Below are 15173 nucleotides of genomic sequence, written 5' to 3'. Positions count from 1 at the left end.
CACAAGAGGACGTTGCAGGGACGTGTGAAATCAAACGAGTGATTGTGTCTCGTGGATGGTTCTTATTTACTAGAGCAACTTCTCAAAAGTGTTCTACCAGGTCTCGCTAAAGACATGACATGTCGCGCTCTTGAGAGGCACTTGCAAAAGCATGATGATTGTAGGGCAGCGGTACTTGGAACTGGAACTGTGAAACTGCAGTTATAGGTAGTTTGCAGACCGTGTCCTTAAACTTTACTAACTGAAAAAACGTCCACGAAGTTCGTATGTTTGTCACAATTTATGTCCTTTCCGCTAGCTGAAGTTAATTTTTTTCTATTACATCTAGTTATTTGCAATGCACATGAGAGTGCTTTGGTCTTTATAACTTTTTAGGAATTTTTCTTGTAAATCATAATGATGCTCTCTATATGAGAGATCATAGTGAAACATTCAAAAAAGACTGAAAGCTCATAAAATGTACAAAAAGCATCAAAATCTTATAAAAATATACATTTGGATATTTTACAGGAGATGCATAATATTCTACTCCATATTCAACAGTTTTGTTCTTGATAGCGAGCGCACATTTTTTTTTTCCGAACAATATGCTTCTATGCTGAAAGTATGCCACTCAAAAAACCCCTGATAAACACATCAACATTAATCAATCAAAATTTGCTTTAAACTTTAAATAAGTTTTGACCTTTTGAAAAGTCAATATTCTTACCAGAATCCTGATGACTTTTTAACTTTATCTCTGCAATAATATGATAACATATGATGAATATTGAATACAATAAAGGGTTCTCAAATTCTATTTATTTGAAAATTTGAATCTAAATTGTACCTTGTTCTTCCTTCAAATGCATCATTAATTTCATCACCGGTCGGTCTACTAGGAAACGTTGACAAAATGACGTATTTCTCCTTCCCAGTTGAATCATTTACCCTTTTGAACAACTCATACCTATAAGGATAAGCCATCCTGTATGTGTAATGCAATATTACAGTCAATTTAGGCATTTTCGTCACACAAAATTAAACGAAAAAAGAAAGTGTCAGTGCACCTTAAAGCACCCATAATTGGATATTGTGTTCCCGCATAATAAAGAAGCCGAAACTGATAGCACATTTCAAAAGATGCAGCATACTCTAGTCGTTTTTCTCGACCCATTGTCTGTCAATGAAAGTCAACTTATAAATTTCCCATAATTACTTGACTAAAGTCTAATGTTCCACAAAAGTTTATAAAACTTACTTGCATAATACCACTTGAAGCCGGTAAATCCTAATCATATAATTTCAAGAAAAAAAGTTAGTACTTTTTTCAAATAATTTGCATCTAGATTAATGATACACAATAAAAGAAATAGTAATTGAAATTTTCAACCAACCTTGAGCCTCGGATTTATAAGAATGACCGGTCGACTGCCAGCAGCATCAGTCATCGCTCTTAGATCCTGAATCATTTTGTTTCAAGCATTTATATAAATGAAAATAATATATGATTATTGTAAATTGTAATCTTAGTTGACAAGTTAATTATTTACATCAATGATGCAATTTCCCATAGCATTTTGAGGAGCCACTAAAATGAAAACATCATCTACTTCATCAACCTCTTTGCCGCCTAAATGACACCAAAAAAAATATAACTCACATTAACATTTTACGATTTTAAATCCACAATTAACTAATTTTACAAAACTAGTACCTATAGAGCCAATGTTTATAAAGTTCCCTATTGCACCATCATTACCCCAATCCATAAATTCTAGGATCTTCCGGGTCCCTGCAAGCTGCAACGGCATTCCTGCTAGTGCTCCTTCTCCCATTGATCCTTGAACAGAAACCTGCATTATTATTATTATTATTAACATATATCTAATATCTAAAATTTAGCAACTAAAAGTGGCAGAATATGCATACCTTGACACGCTTTCCATCATCAGCAAATGAAAGAGCAAGAACTCGAACAAGTTCCATTAATGTGCCTATTCGATATACATCCTGTTTATAAATAGTTAAGTGTTAGTTATAAGAAAATCAGTAATTATAAAATGATAAGCGTTTTTCACCTGCTCGGGGTTCAGCTCGGGAATATTAATCTCCACTTTTACTCGAGTTTTTCCATCATTGATAGCTCTTTGGGTTGCTTGAAGCACGTCATCATAAAAATATTCCCTAATTTCTCTCGAATGAGGAATATTATTTAAGTTGGTTGGAATCCCTCTCCAGTTTTCCTGTAAAAAGATAAAACTAATAATAAAGATAAATAAAATTAATAGACATAAAAGGACACGATTGCATAAACGCATACCTTGGTTGCAGGTGACTTGTTGAACTGGCTGGCAAGTTTACTAGCATTTTCTGGTTATAAAAACACATGATTTTTAAGTGATGTATTATTATAAACCAAGATATATTTGTTTCAAAATCATTGTAAACTTGCCTGATTTTTTTGTCTCCTTTTCTTTCTTGATTTCCAATAGCAAAGAACTTATTTCACCAAAAATTACATCTTTAGAACGATTACCATCGATCTGTAAATTATAACAATTCACTTGTAAATTCTAAATTTACAAATTGGTGTGAGCAAAATATATAGATAGTAAAAACCTTCTTCAAAAGGTCCGAATATGTGGATAAGATTGCTTCCACATTCTGCTTATAAATTTGTAGACGAGATTTAACCTAAAAGAGAACAGAAACAATATCATTTAATTCAACTATAAATAACAGAAATGACAATTACAGCCCGTTTACATATAAACGGGTTGTGTTTTATGACTTTATCTCAAAACACCAAACTGATTCAAAAATTTAGATTTTCTTTGTAACAATAACTTTTTCTCAGAAACAAACACAAAATGTTTGCAGGTCAACTCAGCCTGTCCCATTTTAACCCGGACAAAAAATGATTACCCTTTCAACTCGAACCCGCTTTAAATCGTACCTTTTCTTCTGTGTCATCGGGCCGGGTTACGAGTCTTGCTTTGACTTCATCGGTTTCTGGAGGGAAGTTTTTTATATGGTAAATCTTCCCGGTTTCAGGGTCCAGTCTTCTACCAACACATCTGTCTATTAATATTTCATCAGGAACCTGTGTATAAACTGCATATTGTTAACATTAAATCTGAAATCTTATATCTTTAATGACCATTTTATTATAACTATAGATACATACATCTAAAGCAATGAATACATCCGGTCTTATCTTCATTTTCTCCAGCGACTGCGCTTGTGCAAAACTGCGTGGAAACCCGTCTAAAAGCCAACCTTTTTCCTTCGGATCTTCTTGTGACAGTCGCCCTATTACCATCTGTAAGTTTAAAATATTCATTTTTATAGTCCATAGTTAGAAAAAAAAAGTGACTAAATTTATATTATATCATACATTTGTGACAACTTCATCGGGAACGAGACGCCCCGAATTCATGTATTCTTTTGCTTGGTTTCCAATTTCCGAACCGGCTGCTACTTCACTTCTAAGTAGATCTCCAGTTGATATGTGCACCAATCCAAACTAGATGGCAATAATATGATCATTCAAGATATAAACAAACAGAAAAGAAATTAAAAACCTACAACAAAAACATTTTAACTAACCTTTTGAACAATCATCTCACACTGTGTCCCTTTGCCTGATGCAGGTGCACCTGATATCATAACTTTTAACGGCTCATTTTGAGAGCACCTTACCTTCAGTCCCTAATGTCAGCAATTACATTTCACATCATTAACATATGCTGTTCAGAGGCGGATGTTATAAGATTAATTATGGTAAAATGCTATGATATATTCACTAGATCTGGCATAACATGTCACACGATAAGACACAATCTAACATTCACTACATTTTAGTCATTCAGGCATTTTCACAAACACTTGGTGTGCACATTCACAGTCACCACAATTCCACCCAAATTCACAAACAATAAGAAACCAAGACAATAACAAACAGAGAAATTGGTCAAATTAACCTCCTACAAAGTACAAACAACAAAAAGTATCAATCTTTATAACAGTAACCTTGGTTCTTGGGGAGATACTGAAATGGGTATGCTTATAAACATTAATTGGAGTGGAATTGTGATGAAATTGAGCTGATGATGATGGTATTGAGAGAGATGAGGGGTGGAGAGTGTGACTGGAAGAGAGATGAGGTGGTGTGAATCGAATGTTTTGGTAATTGACTGAAGAAGAAGTTGCAGCATAATTCAGCATGATGATGATGATGATGATGATGATGAATGATCAACCGGAGGAAGGTAACAGACACCACAGGTTCTTGAATATGTTAATGAGGTGTTTTTGGCCACTTACTTATTATTGAATTATTATATATTTTAGATTATATATATATATATATATATATATATATGCTAGATTTTATCCCCGTATTACGAGGGTTTTTTTACATTATTTGTTTTTAATATTTATATATGTATATTTGGATTTTAATTTTATTTATTATAAGAAAGTTAATAATTAATATACTTGAGTTTTGATGACGAAATGGTTTCACAAAGAAATGATATGTTATAATCCGGTTTAAAAGTTATCTGGGCTTGGTGATACCCATTACCCGTTTATTTTCTTTATTATAAAATTGTTTCTTAATTTTAAATAATATATTTTTTTAAAATAAAATAGGATATTAATTTTTAGTATATCCCTATTTTATAGGATTTTCATATCAAATATTTGATTAGATTAATTTTTAATATAATGAGATGTTATAACCCGTTTAAGAGCTATTTGGGTTTGGTGAGACCTTTACCTGTGAATTCGGGTTAAATGCGTGAGAAGCCTTCATTTACAAATAAAGCAATATGATGGCTTGAGAAAATGGTTGTTTTACATTTTTCGTTTTTAATATTTACTTTTTGGATTTTAATTTTCTTTATTGTAAGAAAGTTAATAATATACTTAGAGTTTGATGATGAAAAGGTTTAATAAATAAATTATATATTATAACCCGTTTAAAAGTTATCTGAATTTGGTGACACATGACCTATAAAATTGCTTATTAATTGTAAATAATATCTTTTTCTTTTTAAATTGGATATTAAATTTTTGTGTATCTTTATAGGATTTTCATATCAAATAATTGGTAAGATCAATTTTTAATTTAATAAGATGTTATAACCATTTTAAGAGCTATCTGGTTCTGGTAAGACCCATACCCATGAATTTGGGTTAAATCAATGAGAAGCCTCAATTTAAAAATTAAGCAATCTGGTGGGTTCCATAAAAGGGGGAAGTGACCACATCGCGACACATAGGATTTTAGGGTTTTCGTTTAAATATATTATAGATATATATTTTTTGAACGGTCAACGAATCATCTAACTGGACTACTGCATAAATTTACCGTATTAGAATACACTCGTCTTTGATTCGGAGAAAATCCACACCTAAGGCTAAAGCACGTGAACACACACTCATCCGGAGGCACAACAGTGTTGTGAGATGAAACTCGTTCAGTTCAAGGACTCAATTAGTGAGCGTTAGAGATGCACAAACCAGTTTAAAACTCAAAACCGGTTTGGGTTGAAACCGGTTTGGCTTGGTCAACAAAAGTCAAAACCGGTTTATTATCGGTTTCAGTTCGGGTTTTGATTGGTTTTGGTTCGGGTTTTGACCGGTTTCGGTTCGGTTAACCGGTTTCGAACCGGTTTTGGTGGAGAAAATAACAAACCGGCTCCGAACCTTTCAATCGGTTCCAAACCGGTTTCTACATAATCGGTTTCAAACCGGTTCGGTTTCGGTTTGATTTTCTGGTTGGTTTGGTTAACCCGTTTATTTGCCCGCCTATAGTGAATGTCACCTACTCGCTTAGTCTCCCATCATCACCTGGTGCCGCCAAAACTAAATGATAAGAGCAGGAATCATACCTGAGTCACATGAAACAATTTCCTACTAATTTTCTATGACATGTAATTCCAACAAATTTCAGACAAATTTTCAATCACGAAAACTAACACTAATTTTTCCTTAACATTATAACAAAATAGCGAGAATACAATTTTTCGTTCTGAATTTCTTTTGTATGCTTTAAAAAATAACAAAAAGAGATTTTATCTGATCTTTAGAATATAATAAAGAATTTTATACTCAATTCAAATAACCAAAGCATAAAATAAAACAACATTTCTTTAAATAAGATTAAATTGTTCTAGGGAAATTACTAATTCAAACACACATTACTATAAGTTAAAAAACATAGTATTAAATTATGACTTATTATAGATCAAGACATGACATGTAACATTGTAACGTGTAGTACAAGAACACAACTACTTGTTTTTAACACTTTCTCTTAGTAAAGCAGATGCCTTGATTACGTGAAGAGCTTCCTCAAGATCGTCACCCAACCTTTGGGGGTCCGGTATGGTTTCTTCGTCTGCTGATATCACGAACGTCAATTTGTTCATGTAACTTACGACATGAATCATCAATGACTGCAACAATACTTTTGTTAGTTATCTTAATAATGAAAATATATACAAAATTTTACTATGTTTTTTTTTTTTTTGGGGGGGGGGGGGGTAATTAGAAGTTAAACTATATATAGTGGTCCATGTGTTATTAGTAGGAAGTATGTTTAGAATGTTTTTATATATTAGTTAAAGTAGAAGGGCTTAGTATGTACTTATGAAAGTTAGTTAATAACTGTTTTACAGTTATTATGGATGGCTATATAAACCCATCAAACATATTGTAAAAACTAAGATCGATCAATACATCAGAAAATTTATATTATCTTTATTCTTCATTTCTTATTCATATCATATTGTGTGATTGTTCTTGATTTACCAACAGGCAGATAGTATATATGTATACTTACATTTGGTTGTCCATAGCAACTAGGAGCAATGTAAGTGAGATCATGACCATAAAATGTGACTTCTTGTTCTGGCCCAGGCAGATTGGTGAACCACAAAGTTGTATTAAAGAACAACTTATAGTTTAGCTTTCCTACAGCCTGCACAAACCCCCCATTAGTTAACACGTATAAGATCGATTAGTCATTTGTCGGGGACACTGTGATTTACCATACTTTAATCCCGAACAACTTGAGGACCAAGTTAACAACAAAATGAGTGAACAAAGGTTCCAATGAGGATTTTTTCCTATCAATAACCGCCTTGGCTTCTCTCACATAGTCTAACGGGTTTCTTTTAACTCCAATCGCAAAGGGAAGTAGCACGTAGCCTATCCGGTTGCCCCATTGACGACCCACCCTTCCGGTTTTCATTGTTTCAGCCAGAGACTACCTCATGCACCACATATAAAACCAACAAAGAAAATAAAAATAAATATCAATAATTGGTAATGATATTTTCCTGTTTAGTTTAGCTATGGATTTAATTGATATTTTTATTTTTACTATTTTTTGATAGTCAGCTAAATCTTAAGCAAATCTAAATAGTCCGTTACTGGGTGAGCAATCTTTCAAATTAATTCAATATTTTGTTTATCATTCAATAGTTATCACTGATAGAGTGATAGGCCACTGAGGCACTGACCCACCCAATAACCCTTAGGCAAAAACCTACCATAGGTAAGAAAACCCTCTGGCCCAACATGAAATCCTGTTTTTGTGTAGCATGTAGAATTTGAACCCAAGACCATCATCTTTAAATTGAAGTAGTTATTCAAAAATAAATAAATGAATAAAAATAACTGAAAATAGCATTTTCAAAAATATATGAAGAAATTGTTTTTTTTTTTAATTTTTATGACACTCCAATATAAATTTTAAATAATTTAGTTCTTTTAAAATAATGTATTTTTTTGTGTCGTAAAAATATAGTAGTTTGAAAGAACTCGATTTTTAACAAACCTTGTATTGGAATATCAACATAAATGAATTAAATAGAAATATGTATATAGATGTTTTTGTAACATTTAAATGACCATTAAAGGACTACCTATATTTCATAATATTTGAGTGACTAACTAAACTTGAAGAAAATGAACTAACATCAATCCTGGTGGTTGCTCTTAGGTTGAAAAAGAATGTTGCACGAAGACGAATGTTTTTCGGAATGAAATCGTTTTTATCATGATCATTTGTCCTATCGACATCCCTAATTTCACCTGAAATCGAACCGATTAACCTTACTGAAATAACCAATTAAAATTGATTAACCATAATTAATTATTGTGATGAGATACAAACTCACTGTATCTGCGATTCAAGTAGGACGATAAACCTGCTTGAGTGACTCCAAGTGCAACATCATTCAACGTCTGCAACATTAATTATTAATATTGTCAATGATCATGTCCCCTTTAAACTATCATGATATAATGATATAGTAAAGGGTCATGTTATAGCCACGTCACCCCAATCTGCTTTGACATCATAAAACAACCGTCCAAAAAACACATATGCCCATTCTAACTAAAAAAAGTCAAACTTTGAAAATTATTGGTCATAATGGCTGTTCGAATAACTTCTAGACAATTGTTCTAACCATATGGGACAAACTTTGAAAACTATTAGTTAGAAGGACCGTTCGACCAATACCTAAACGGCCATTCTAACTATAAATTGTCAAACTTTGAAAGGTTTTGATCAAAACGGTCGTCCAACCTCTATCCAGGCAGTTGTTTAAAATAGTGTGGGATTAGATGCCAAATGGTGTGTGTATAGTTGTCATCTTGTATTAACTTACCACATTCATGGCATCCTTCACAGCTTTAACGTCTGCTAAGCTAGCAGTCTTACGAACAAAACGTCGAGGTCTATTCTCGACGCCCACACCGGCTTTCAAGGGCGTTTCAGTGTCTTTAAGAAACAACAAAGTGAAAATAAACAATATAACCGCAACAATGAAGTTCCAAAGCACTTGTACAAGCGACCAAACACTACTAAACTTGATGTAACCGGAGTTTTTGCTCACAGGAAGAGTCGGCAAAGCATTTGTATCGGATGATTGGCGTGTGGTTGCAAGCAAAAGTGTCATTAATGACAAACCATCCCCTAAAGAATGGTGAAAGCAAAAAACGGCTGTCGCTTCATCATTAGATGTCTTGATGTCTAGAAGATGAAGATCCCATAAAGGTTTCGAGTTCTCAATGTGAGATGAACTAAGTTTTGAAATGTAGTCATCGACAAACTTGTCTGGACATGTGATGTTTGGATCTATATCTGGGACTATAACATGATCGTCGATGTTGACGTTCGTGGGAATCCATTTGATACTCCCGGTTTCTTTGTCCAAAACCTAAAACAAAGAGTTTATTCCATATTTAGTTTGAATATTGATAGATTTTTATCATAATGTTTCTATATAGAGCATTTGGTTTTCATTTATCGATCAATACACATAAAATATTAATCCTCAATATTGTTTTATTCTTTGTTTCATTCCAATTCTTTTATCATGCGACAATGCACGCAACGTGTGGCAATGTGATAAGAAGTTGATTAACTTTTATTTAAATAAGTTGAAAAGGGGAAACAAATTAGAGAAGTCCATGATGAAAAGACCTCGACGAGCCGGATCATGTACGTGGCAAAGACCCTTGGCGATTTAACCCAGCTATCAGACCATAATTCCTTGACTTATTGTCCGTTTTCGTCAATCAAAATTTTCTCTTCGTTTTATTAATCTTTAGTAGTTTCTTTCTTCTTTTATTTTGCTACACTAAAACGTGTAAATCATTTATTAGCATAATTTACGCGTCTACGTATGCTTTTAATTTCGAGTTTTAGTTTTCAATTTATAATTTCTTACAATTTAACAAACCTGTCAAATTTATATAATAATTCATATAAAAGGAGTAAAGGACACTAGCTAGTAGCTAGTTAGTTATATTGGTTTAGATATTTAGTTTATATCAATTTTCGAATTATTAGCTATCACTAAGTGTCACAATGAGTGAGTTATTAACACGATGAATAAGTGTAGATAATAAAGTTTTTAATAATTAAATGCAAACCCGTCAAAAATCTTTTAGTCCAGTGGTATCAAGACGCTTGTTAAAGTGAAGTCCCTCATAAATCATAATTATGAGGTTTAAGTCTAATAGTGAATAAAAATAATGTGTTAATTTATCATTAAAAAAATGTACCTGCAAGCTCGAGAACCGAGGATGCCAAAGGACAGAACGAACCATATTTTGTTTGATGACATCAGGGTTTATCTTGGTTTTGCCCCCCATCATGGTAATGATATAGACATTGGAACCAAGCTCATGGAACAACCGAGCCATAGGGCTCAACGGCTCGTGGTCTTCTTCCCGACCATCTTTGGCCTTGGTTTTAATTTGTTTGACACCTTTTGATGAATCCATAAGGTTATTTTAGATACATCAACTATGCACTTCTTATGTATGGTCAATTGTGCATTATCTTATTCCATTGTCAATAGTTTCTATATATATACATAATGCCTACAAAGTACAAACTACATGAAGAAAGTAAGAAATAAATCGTTATGTTTGGCCTAACTAGTATCTAAGCAAACCTAATTCGTAGCACTTGATTAAGACTCATTGCTAATATATCCGCATACGCATTGGAATATTTATGATAGACTTAAATTACAGTGCACATGGTTGGTACAATTCAGGTTTACGATTCACATATTGTCCAAACTTTTTAAAAATTGCATATTTGGTTTGAGTTTTTTATTCGTAGGTAACGAACTAATAAACTTTAGGGTTGGTGGTCATTTTTTTCCACCGTGTTTTCTCATGTTTAAAAGACATATAGTTAATTTGGGAAGTAATAGCGAGAAAAGAGTAATATGCGTTCGGTAATTTATGGATAAACTTTGTTTATAAGGTTCGGGTTTGGTGAAGAGTAGATCAAATCGATCCCATAAAAGGATATATTTTAATATTTTCTATTATCAGCAGTATATTCGTAAATGACTCATCAACGATTTTTTTCTTCTTTCCTTAAAACCGGTATGATCACATAACACTTTTAATGTCTTGCACTTATTTAAAACTTGGTTATTAGGAAGCTGGGATATCAAAAGATAACGGTCAAAACAAAGCAATGATGGATGGTTTATAGTTTAGTCATGGATATGGTAAATGAACTATATGCAACCATTGCTTACTATATTTTGACTCACAAATTGAAACTAAACAACCATATTTCAAGAAATTTTGTTCTCAGTATTCCTAAAGAATCGATAATCGAGTAAGCATATTCAATGTATCATCTCGTATATTATTTGATAAGAGCGGGAATGAGTTGCTCAAGATCCAAGCACATATTTTGTGGAACTTATAGAACAGCTAAGCTAAACAAATCTCTGAATTATTCGCTAGTGAATAAAGCCAAAAATAACATCTTCTCTAACTGACAAACTTTATCGGTGATCCTTTGGTGAATTCTTTACTTAGGGTCAGCCCATGAGGAGGCCGGCAACTGCTCGGTCTTCCATGGGGCCCGAGGTTTTTTAAAAATTATTATTATTATTATTATTATTATTATTATTATTATTATTTTAGAATCAATTTTTTAGGCTAATTTATAAAGTTAATCCTACTTTGAGTTTAATTTAATTAGGCTAGTTGAATGATTTAAACTCAATAGTCCAATACTTAATTACCCATTAAAATTAGCAAAGAATTAAGAAAGAGTTGATTAAGGGATTTGCTTCCATAAAATGCTAGAAAAGCATCAAGTTTCATTTAAGTAATTTAATTAGATCATTTTGCTAAATTCATGTGTTTGGTTTATTGTTATTACATTTTTATCTAAATTATATATGAGTTACCAAGTTTGCATCATCAGGCTCGTTTTTTTCACATGTCTCAGGTTCTGTCTTTTTTTTTTTTTTTTTTTTTTTGTATTATCGGAAATGGCCCTGTGTTTACTCATAGATGTTCACCAACGATTACTATCTAGTATCTATTACCAAGAGATCATCAACCACATTTTTGCTCGCTTATGGTCCTCTAATCTATATTAAAGAGTATAATTCACATAAACTTTTATTAAATATATTATTTAGAAAAATTAAAATAGAGTTATTAGTATGTTACATAGTCACATACATGAAGGTCGTTAGAAATGGAAGTTGGGTTTACGGTGGGATTTGATGCATTTTCTATTTATGGTTTTCAGTTTCACACCATATATTGATATAAGTTTCCATTTATTGCCTTTTTAAGGTTATAAACATATGCTTGTATCATTCAAAAACATCTAGTTTACTTTTAGTATCTTTCAATCAATCACCTTTTTGTCACCAAATGACCAAAACATCTGATTGATAAAAGCTTAACAATATATTACGGGTATGTTTGGCAAAGATCTTTTAAAAGCTTTTAGGAGCTTCAAGCTTCAAGCTTTTAAGAAAAAACTACTCAATAAAAAATTTTGTTTAGTTGAACAAGCTTCAAGCTTTTAAGTTTGGAAAAAAAACTCTTTTTTAAATGCTACTACTACTAGGTTTTGAGAAAAAGCTACAAGCTTTTACATTTGAATTTACAAGTTTGTTACTTGAACTATCATCAACTTTTGTTAATTTATATAATAGTTACATATTTTACCCTTATTCAAAACTAACTACCCCCATGGCTCTTTAAAAGCCATAACTTTTTCACACGTTAATGTTTTTTTAAACAAATTACATCATAAAAAAGAGCATTTTATTCTTGATATTGTTATACTTCTTTACCGGTTATGATTGGCAATAAGTCGAGTCAGACGAGCTCAGGTCATGTGTAAGACCAAATTAGGGTCGGAACGAGTCAATAAAAAAGGGTTAATTTAGTTCGGTTCATGTCGGTACGGTTTTGGGTCGAAAGGGGCCAAGTTATAACATGTTTCAAATTAAAACGATGTCGGGTCGGAAAGGGTTTCATATCAAAAGAAGTTGGTTTAAAAAATAATCTATTTGAAATTACTGTATATTTTAGCTTTGTTTCTTGATTTTCGCCACCGATTACACGCTTACTGCCTTTGCACGAAGTACACGTCTGCATTCGGGTTATGCGTGCACTAATATCAAGTGAATCACGTATCGACACTGATTAGGCGGTTGATGTCAGGTTGCGCGCGCACTCCGCCGCACCGCGCTGGCACCCAATTAGTTTTATTAAAAGCTACAACTACTTTTCCAAATACCTAAATATATCTAAAAAGCTCCAGCTACTCTGCCAAACAACTAAATATATCTAAAAAGCTACAGCTAACAGCTACCAGCTTCCAGCCACTAGCTAGTTTTGCCAAACATACCCTACAAAGGGAATGAAACGAGTCATTGTGAGGGATGAAAAAATAAGTGTTTAGTTGGTGAATTAAATGAAATCAATAATTACACATGAGAATCTCATTCTTTCAAAACCATTTATTCTCACACTTTTTTTTTTCTTTCGCCCTATTCTCTCAACGCCACCACCTGATAACCACCACCGCCCGCCGCCGCCACCTAACCACCATAGTCGACACCACCACCTTACCGCCACTGCCTGACCACCACCGACACCACCGAACCACCACCATCTGATCCCCACCGTCGTCGTCTCAGCCACCACCACCTGACCACCAACTCCTCCGCCGCCACCGCCACCACTACCACTACCACTGTCACCGCCGCTACTACAATTGTCACAACTACTAATCATCACCACCACTACCGTCGCCACCGCTCTACCATCGCCGTCGTTGGTGCCACCCCAACCACCACCGTCACCATTGCAAATTTATTTTGGTAGTTTTTTTTTTTTTTAATTTTGAGATAGAAATATTTTTATTATTTATATTTCATTCATGTTTTTTCTTTCTTTATTTATTTTTTTTATCCTACCAAACAACATAAAGTAATATTTCATTTCATTCCATTCCATTCCATAGGTTAATCAAACAAAACAAATAAATAGTAATGATAAATTTCATTCTTTGTCCATTTCCTTCCTTTTACCCGATTCATTCCCCTCCATTTCATTACCGGCAACAAATTTTTTTTTTTGTCGATTGACTTACGTATTTTCATATTATAAAACTGAAAAGTAGTGATTACATCGAAACTAAAGGCAAGCAGGCAACAAGTTGAGCTGCTACCCCTTTTAAATTGCATTAGAATGAGAGAACCAATAAAATAATACATCATAATTAGAAAACTCCATTAAAGCAAATGAGCAATGCACTAGTAGTACCCCGGTGACTTTTTCGAGAGGTCATCGGTTTTAGTCACATTCGTAACCAAATTCCGTGTTTAGGTGTTTTACCGTAGCGGGTCTTCGGGTGGCGGGTTTCCCATAAAATTAGTGACGGGCTGGGCCACCAGCGTTGTCTGCGATCGCAGTAGTACCCCGATGACTTTTTTCGACGGAAGGTCGTCGATTTGAGTCTCGTTCATGACCAAATTTAATGCGTAAGCCTGGTGTTTTACCATAGTGGGTCAGGTGGTGGGTTTCCCATGAAATTAATGGCCGATTGGCCACCAACCCGCCACCAGCGTTGCCTGTGATCGAAGTAGTACCCCCGATGACCTTTTTCGAGGGAAGGCCGTTGGTTTGAGTCTCGTTCGTGACCAAATTTCATGCGTGAGCCAGGTGTTTTACCATAGTGGGTCTTCGGGTGGTGGGTTTCCCATGAAATTAGTGGTAGGCCGGGCCACCAACGTTGTTTGCGATCGCAATAGTTCCCCAATGACTTTCTTTGAGGGAAGGTCGTCGGTTTGAATCTCGTTCGTTACCAGATTTCATGCATGAGCCAGGTGTTTTACCATAGTGGGTCTTCGGGTGGTGGGTTTCCCATGAAATTAGTGGCGGGTTGGGCCACCAGCGTTGTCTGCGATCACAATAGTACCCCGATGACTTTTTTCGAGGGAAGTTCGTCGGTTTGAGTCTCGTACGTAACCAAATTTCGTGCGTGAGCCAGGTGCTTTACCATAGTGGGTCTTCGGATGGTAGATTTCTATAAAATTAGTGACGGGCCAAGACATCAGCGTTGCCTCTTTTATCATTGGGTGCACCTAGTCGATTGAGCTTTATTGGTCTTTAAAATTTCTTTAAAAAGAACTAACATATATCAAAGTTATAACATTCCCAGTTTCCCTATTAATTTGTAATATTTGTCACTCATCATGGAAAACTCATTAAAAGTTATTAAAAACTAAATCAACAATAAAGTTCAAACTATATGAACCAAAATCCAATGTAACAATCAAATATATAATTAGTCCATGAATTCATATTTCATA

At 33.8% G+C, this 15173-nt stretch overlaps 2 protein-coding genes across 2 annotated transcripts; both read right to left on the bottom strand.

Annotated features, from left to right (window-relative positions):
- Nucleotides 1-440: 440 nt before the first annotated feature.
- LOC143596046 (adenylate kinase 5, chloroplastic-like) lies at nt 441-4221 on the bottom strand. The gene is made up of 18 exons (XM_077074923.1): nt 4015-4221; nt 3592-3693; nt 3380-3508; nt 3170-3304; nt 2939-3085; nt 2602-2676; nt 2435-2525; nt 2303-2352; nt 2061-2225; nt 1912-1992; nt 1697-1835; nt 1533-1612; nt 1377-1442; nt 1241-1270; nt 1050-1159; nt 830-967; nt 710-739; nt 441-624 (listed from the first exon to the last, which is right to left on the bottom strand). Exons 1-18 carry the CDS (start codon nt 4207-4209, stop codon nt 594-596), a joined length of 1794 nt encoding a protein of 597 aa, XP_076931038.1. The 5' UTR covers nt 4210-4221; the 3' UTR covers nt 441-593.
- Nucleotides 4222-6284: 2063 nt separating this feature from the next.
- On the bottom strand, nt 6285-10296 carry LOC143596045 (wax ester synthase/diacylglycerol acyltransferase 11-like). The gene is made up of 7 exons (XM_077074922.1): nt 10075-10296; nt 8673-9224; nt 8178-8244; nt 7976-8091; nt 7049-7261; nt 6836-6973; nt 6285-6449 (listed from the first exon to the last, which is right to left on the bottom strand). The coding sequence occupies exons 1-7, from the start codon at nt 10294-10296 to the stop codon at nt 6285-6287; spliced, it is 1473 nt and encodes a 490-aa protein (XP_076931037.1).
- Between the last annotated feature and the right edge of the window lie 4877 nt (nt 10297-15173).

This window comes from Bidens hawaiensis, unplaced genomic scaffold (genome assembly GCF_021521415.1).
Source record: "Bidens hawaiensis isolate Kalapana, Puna unplaced genomic scaffold, B.hawaiensis_p1.1 tig00045987_1, whole genome shotgun sequence".
Lineage (NCBI taxonomy): Eukaryota > Viridiplantae > Streptophyta > Magnoliopsida > Asterales > Asteraceae > Bidens > Bidens hawaiensis.
The sequence above is the reverse complement of the archived record's forward strand: the minus strand, read 5'-3'. Positions and strand labels throughout refer to the sequence as shown.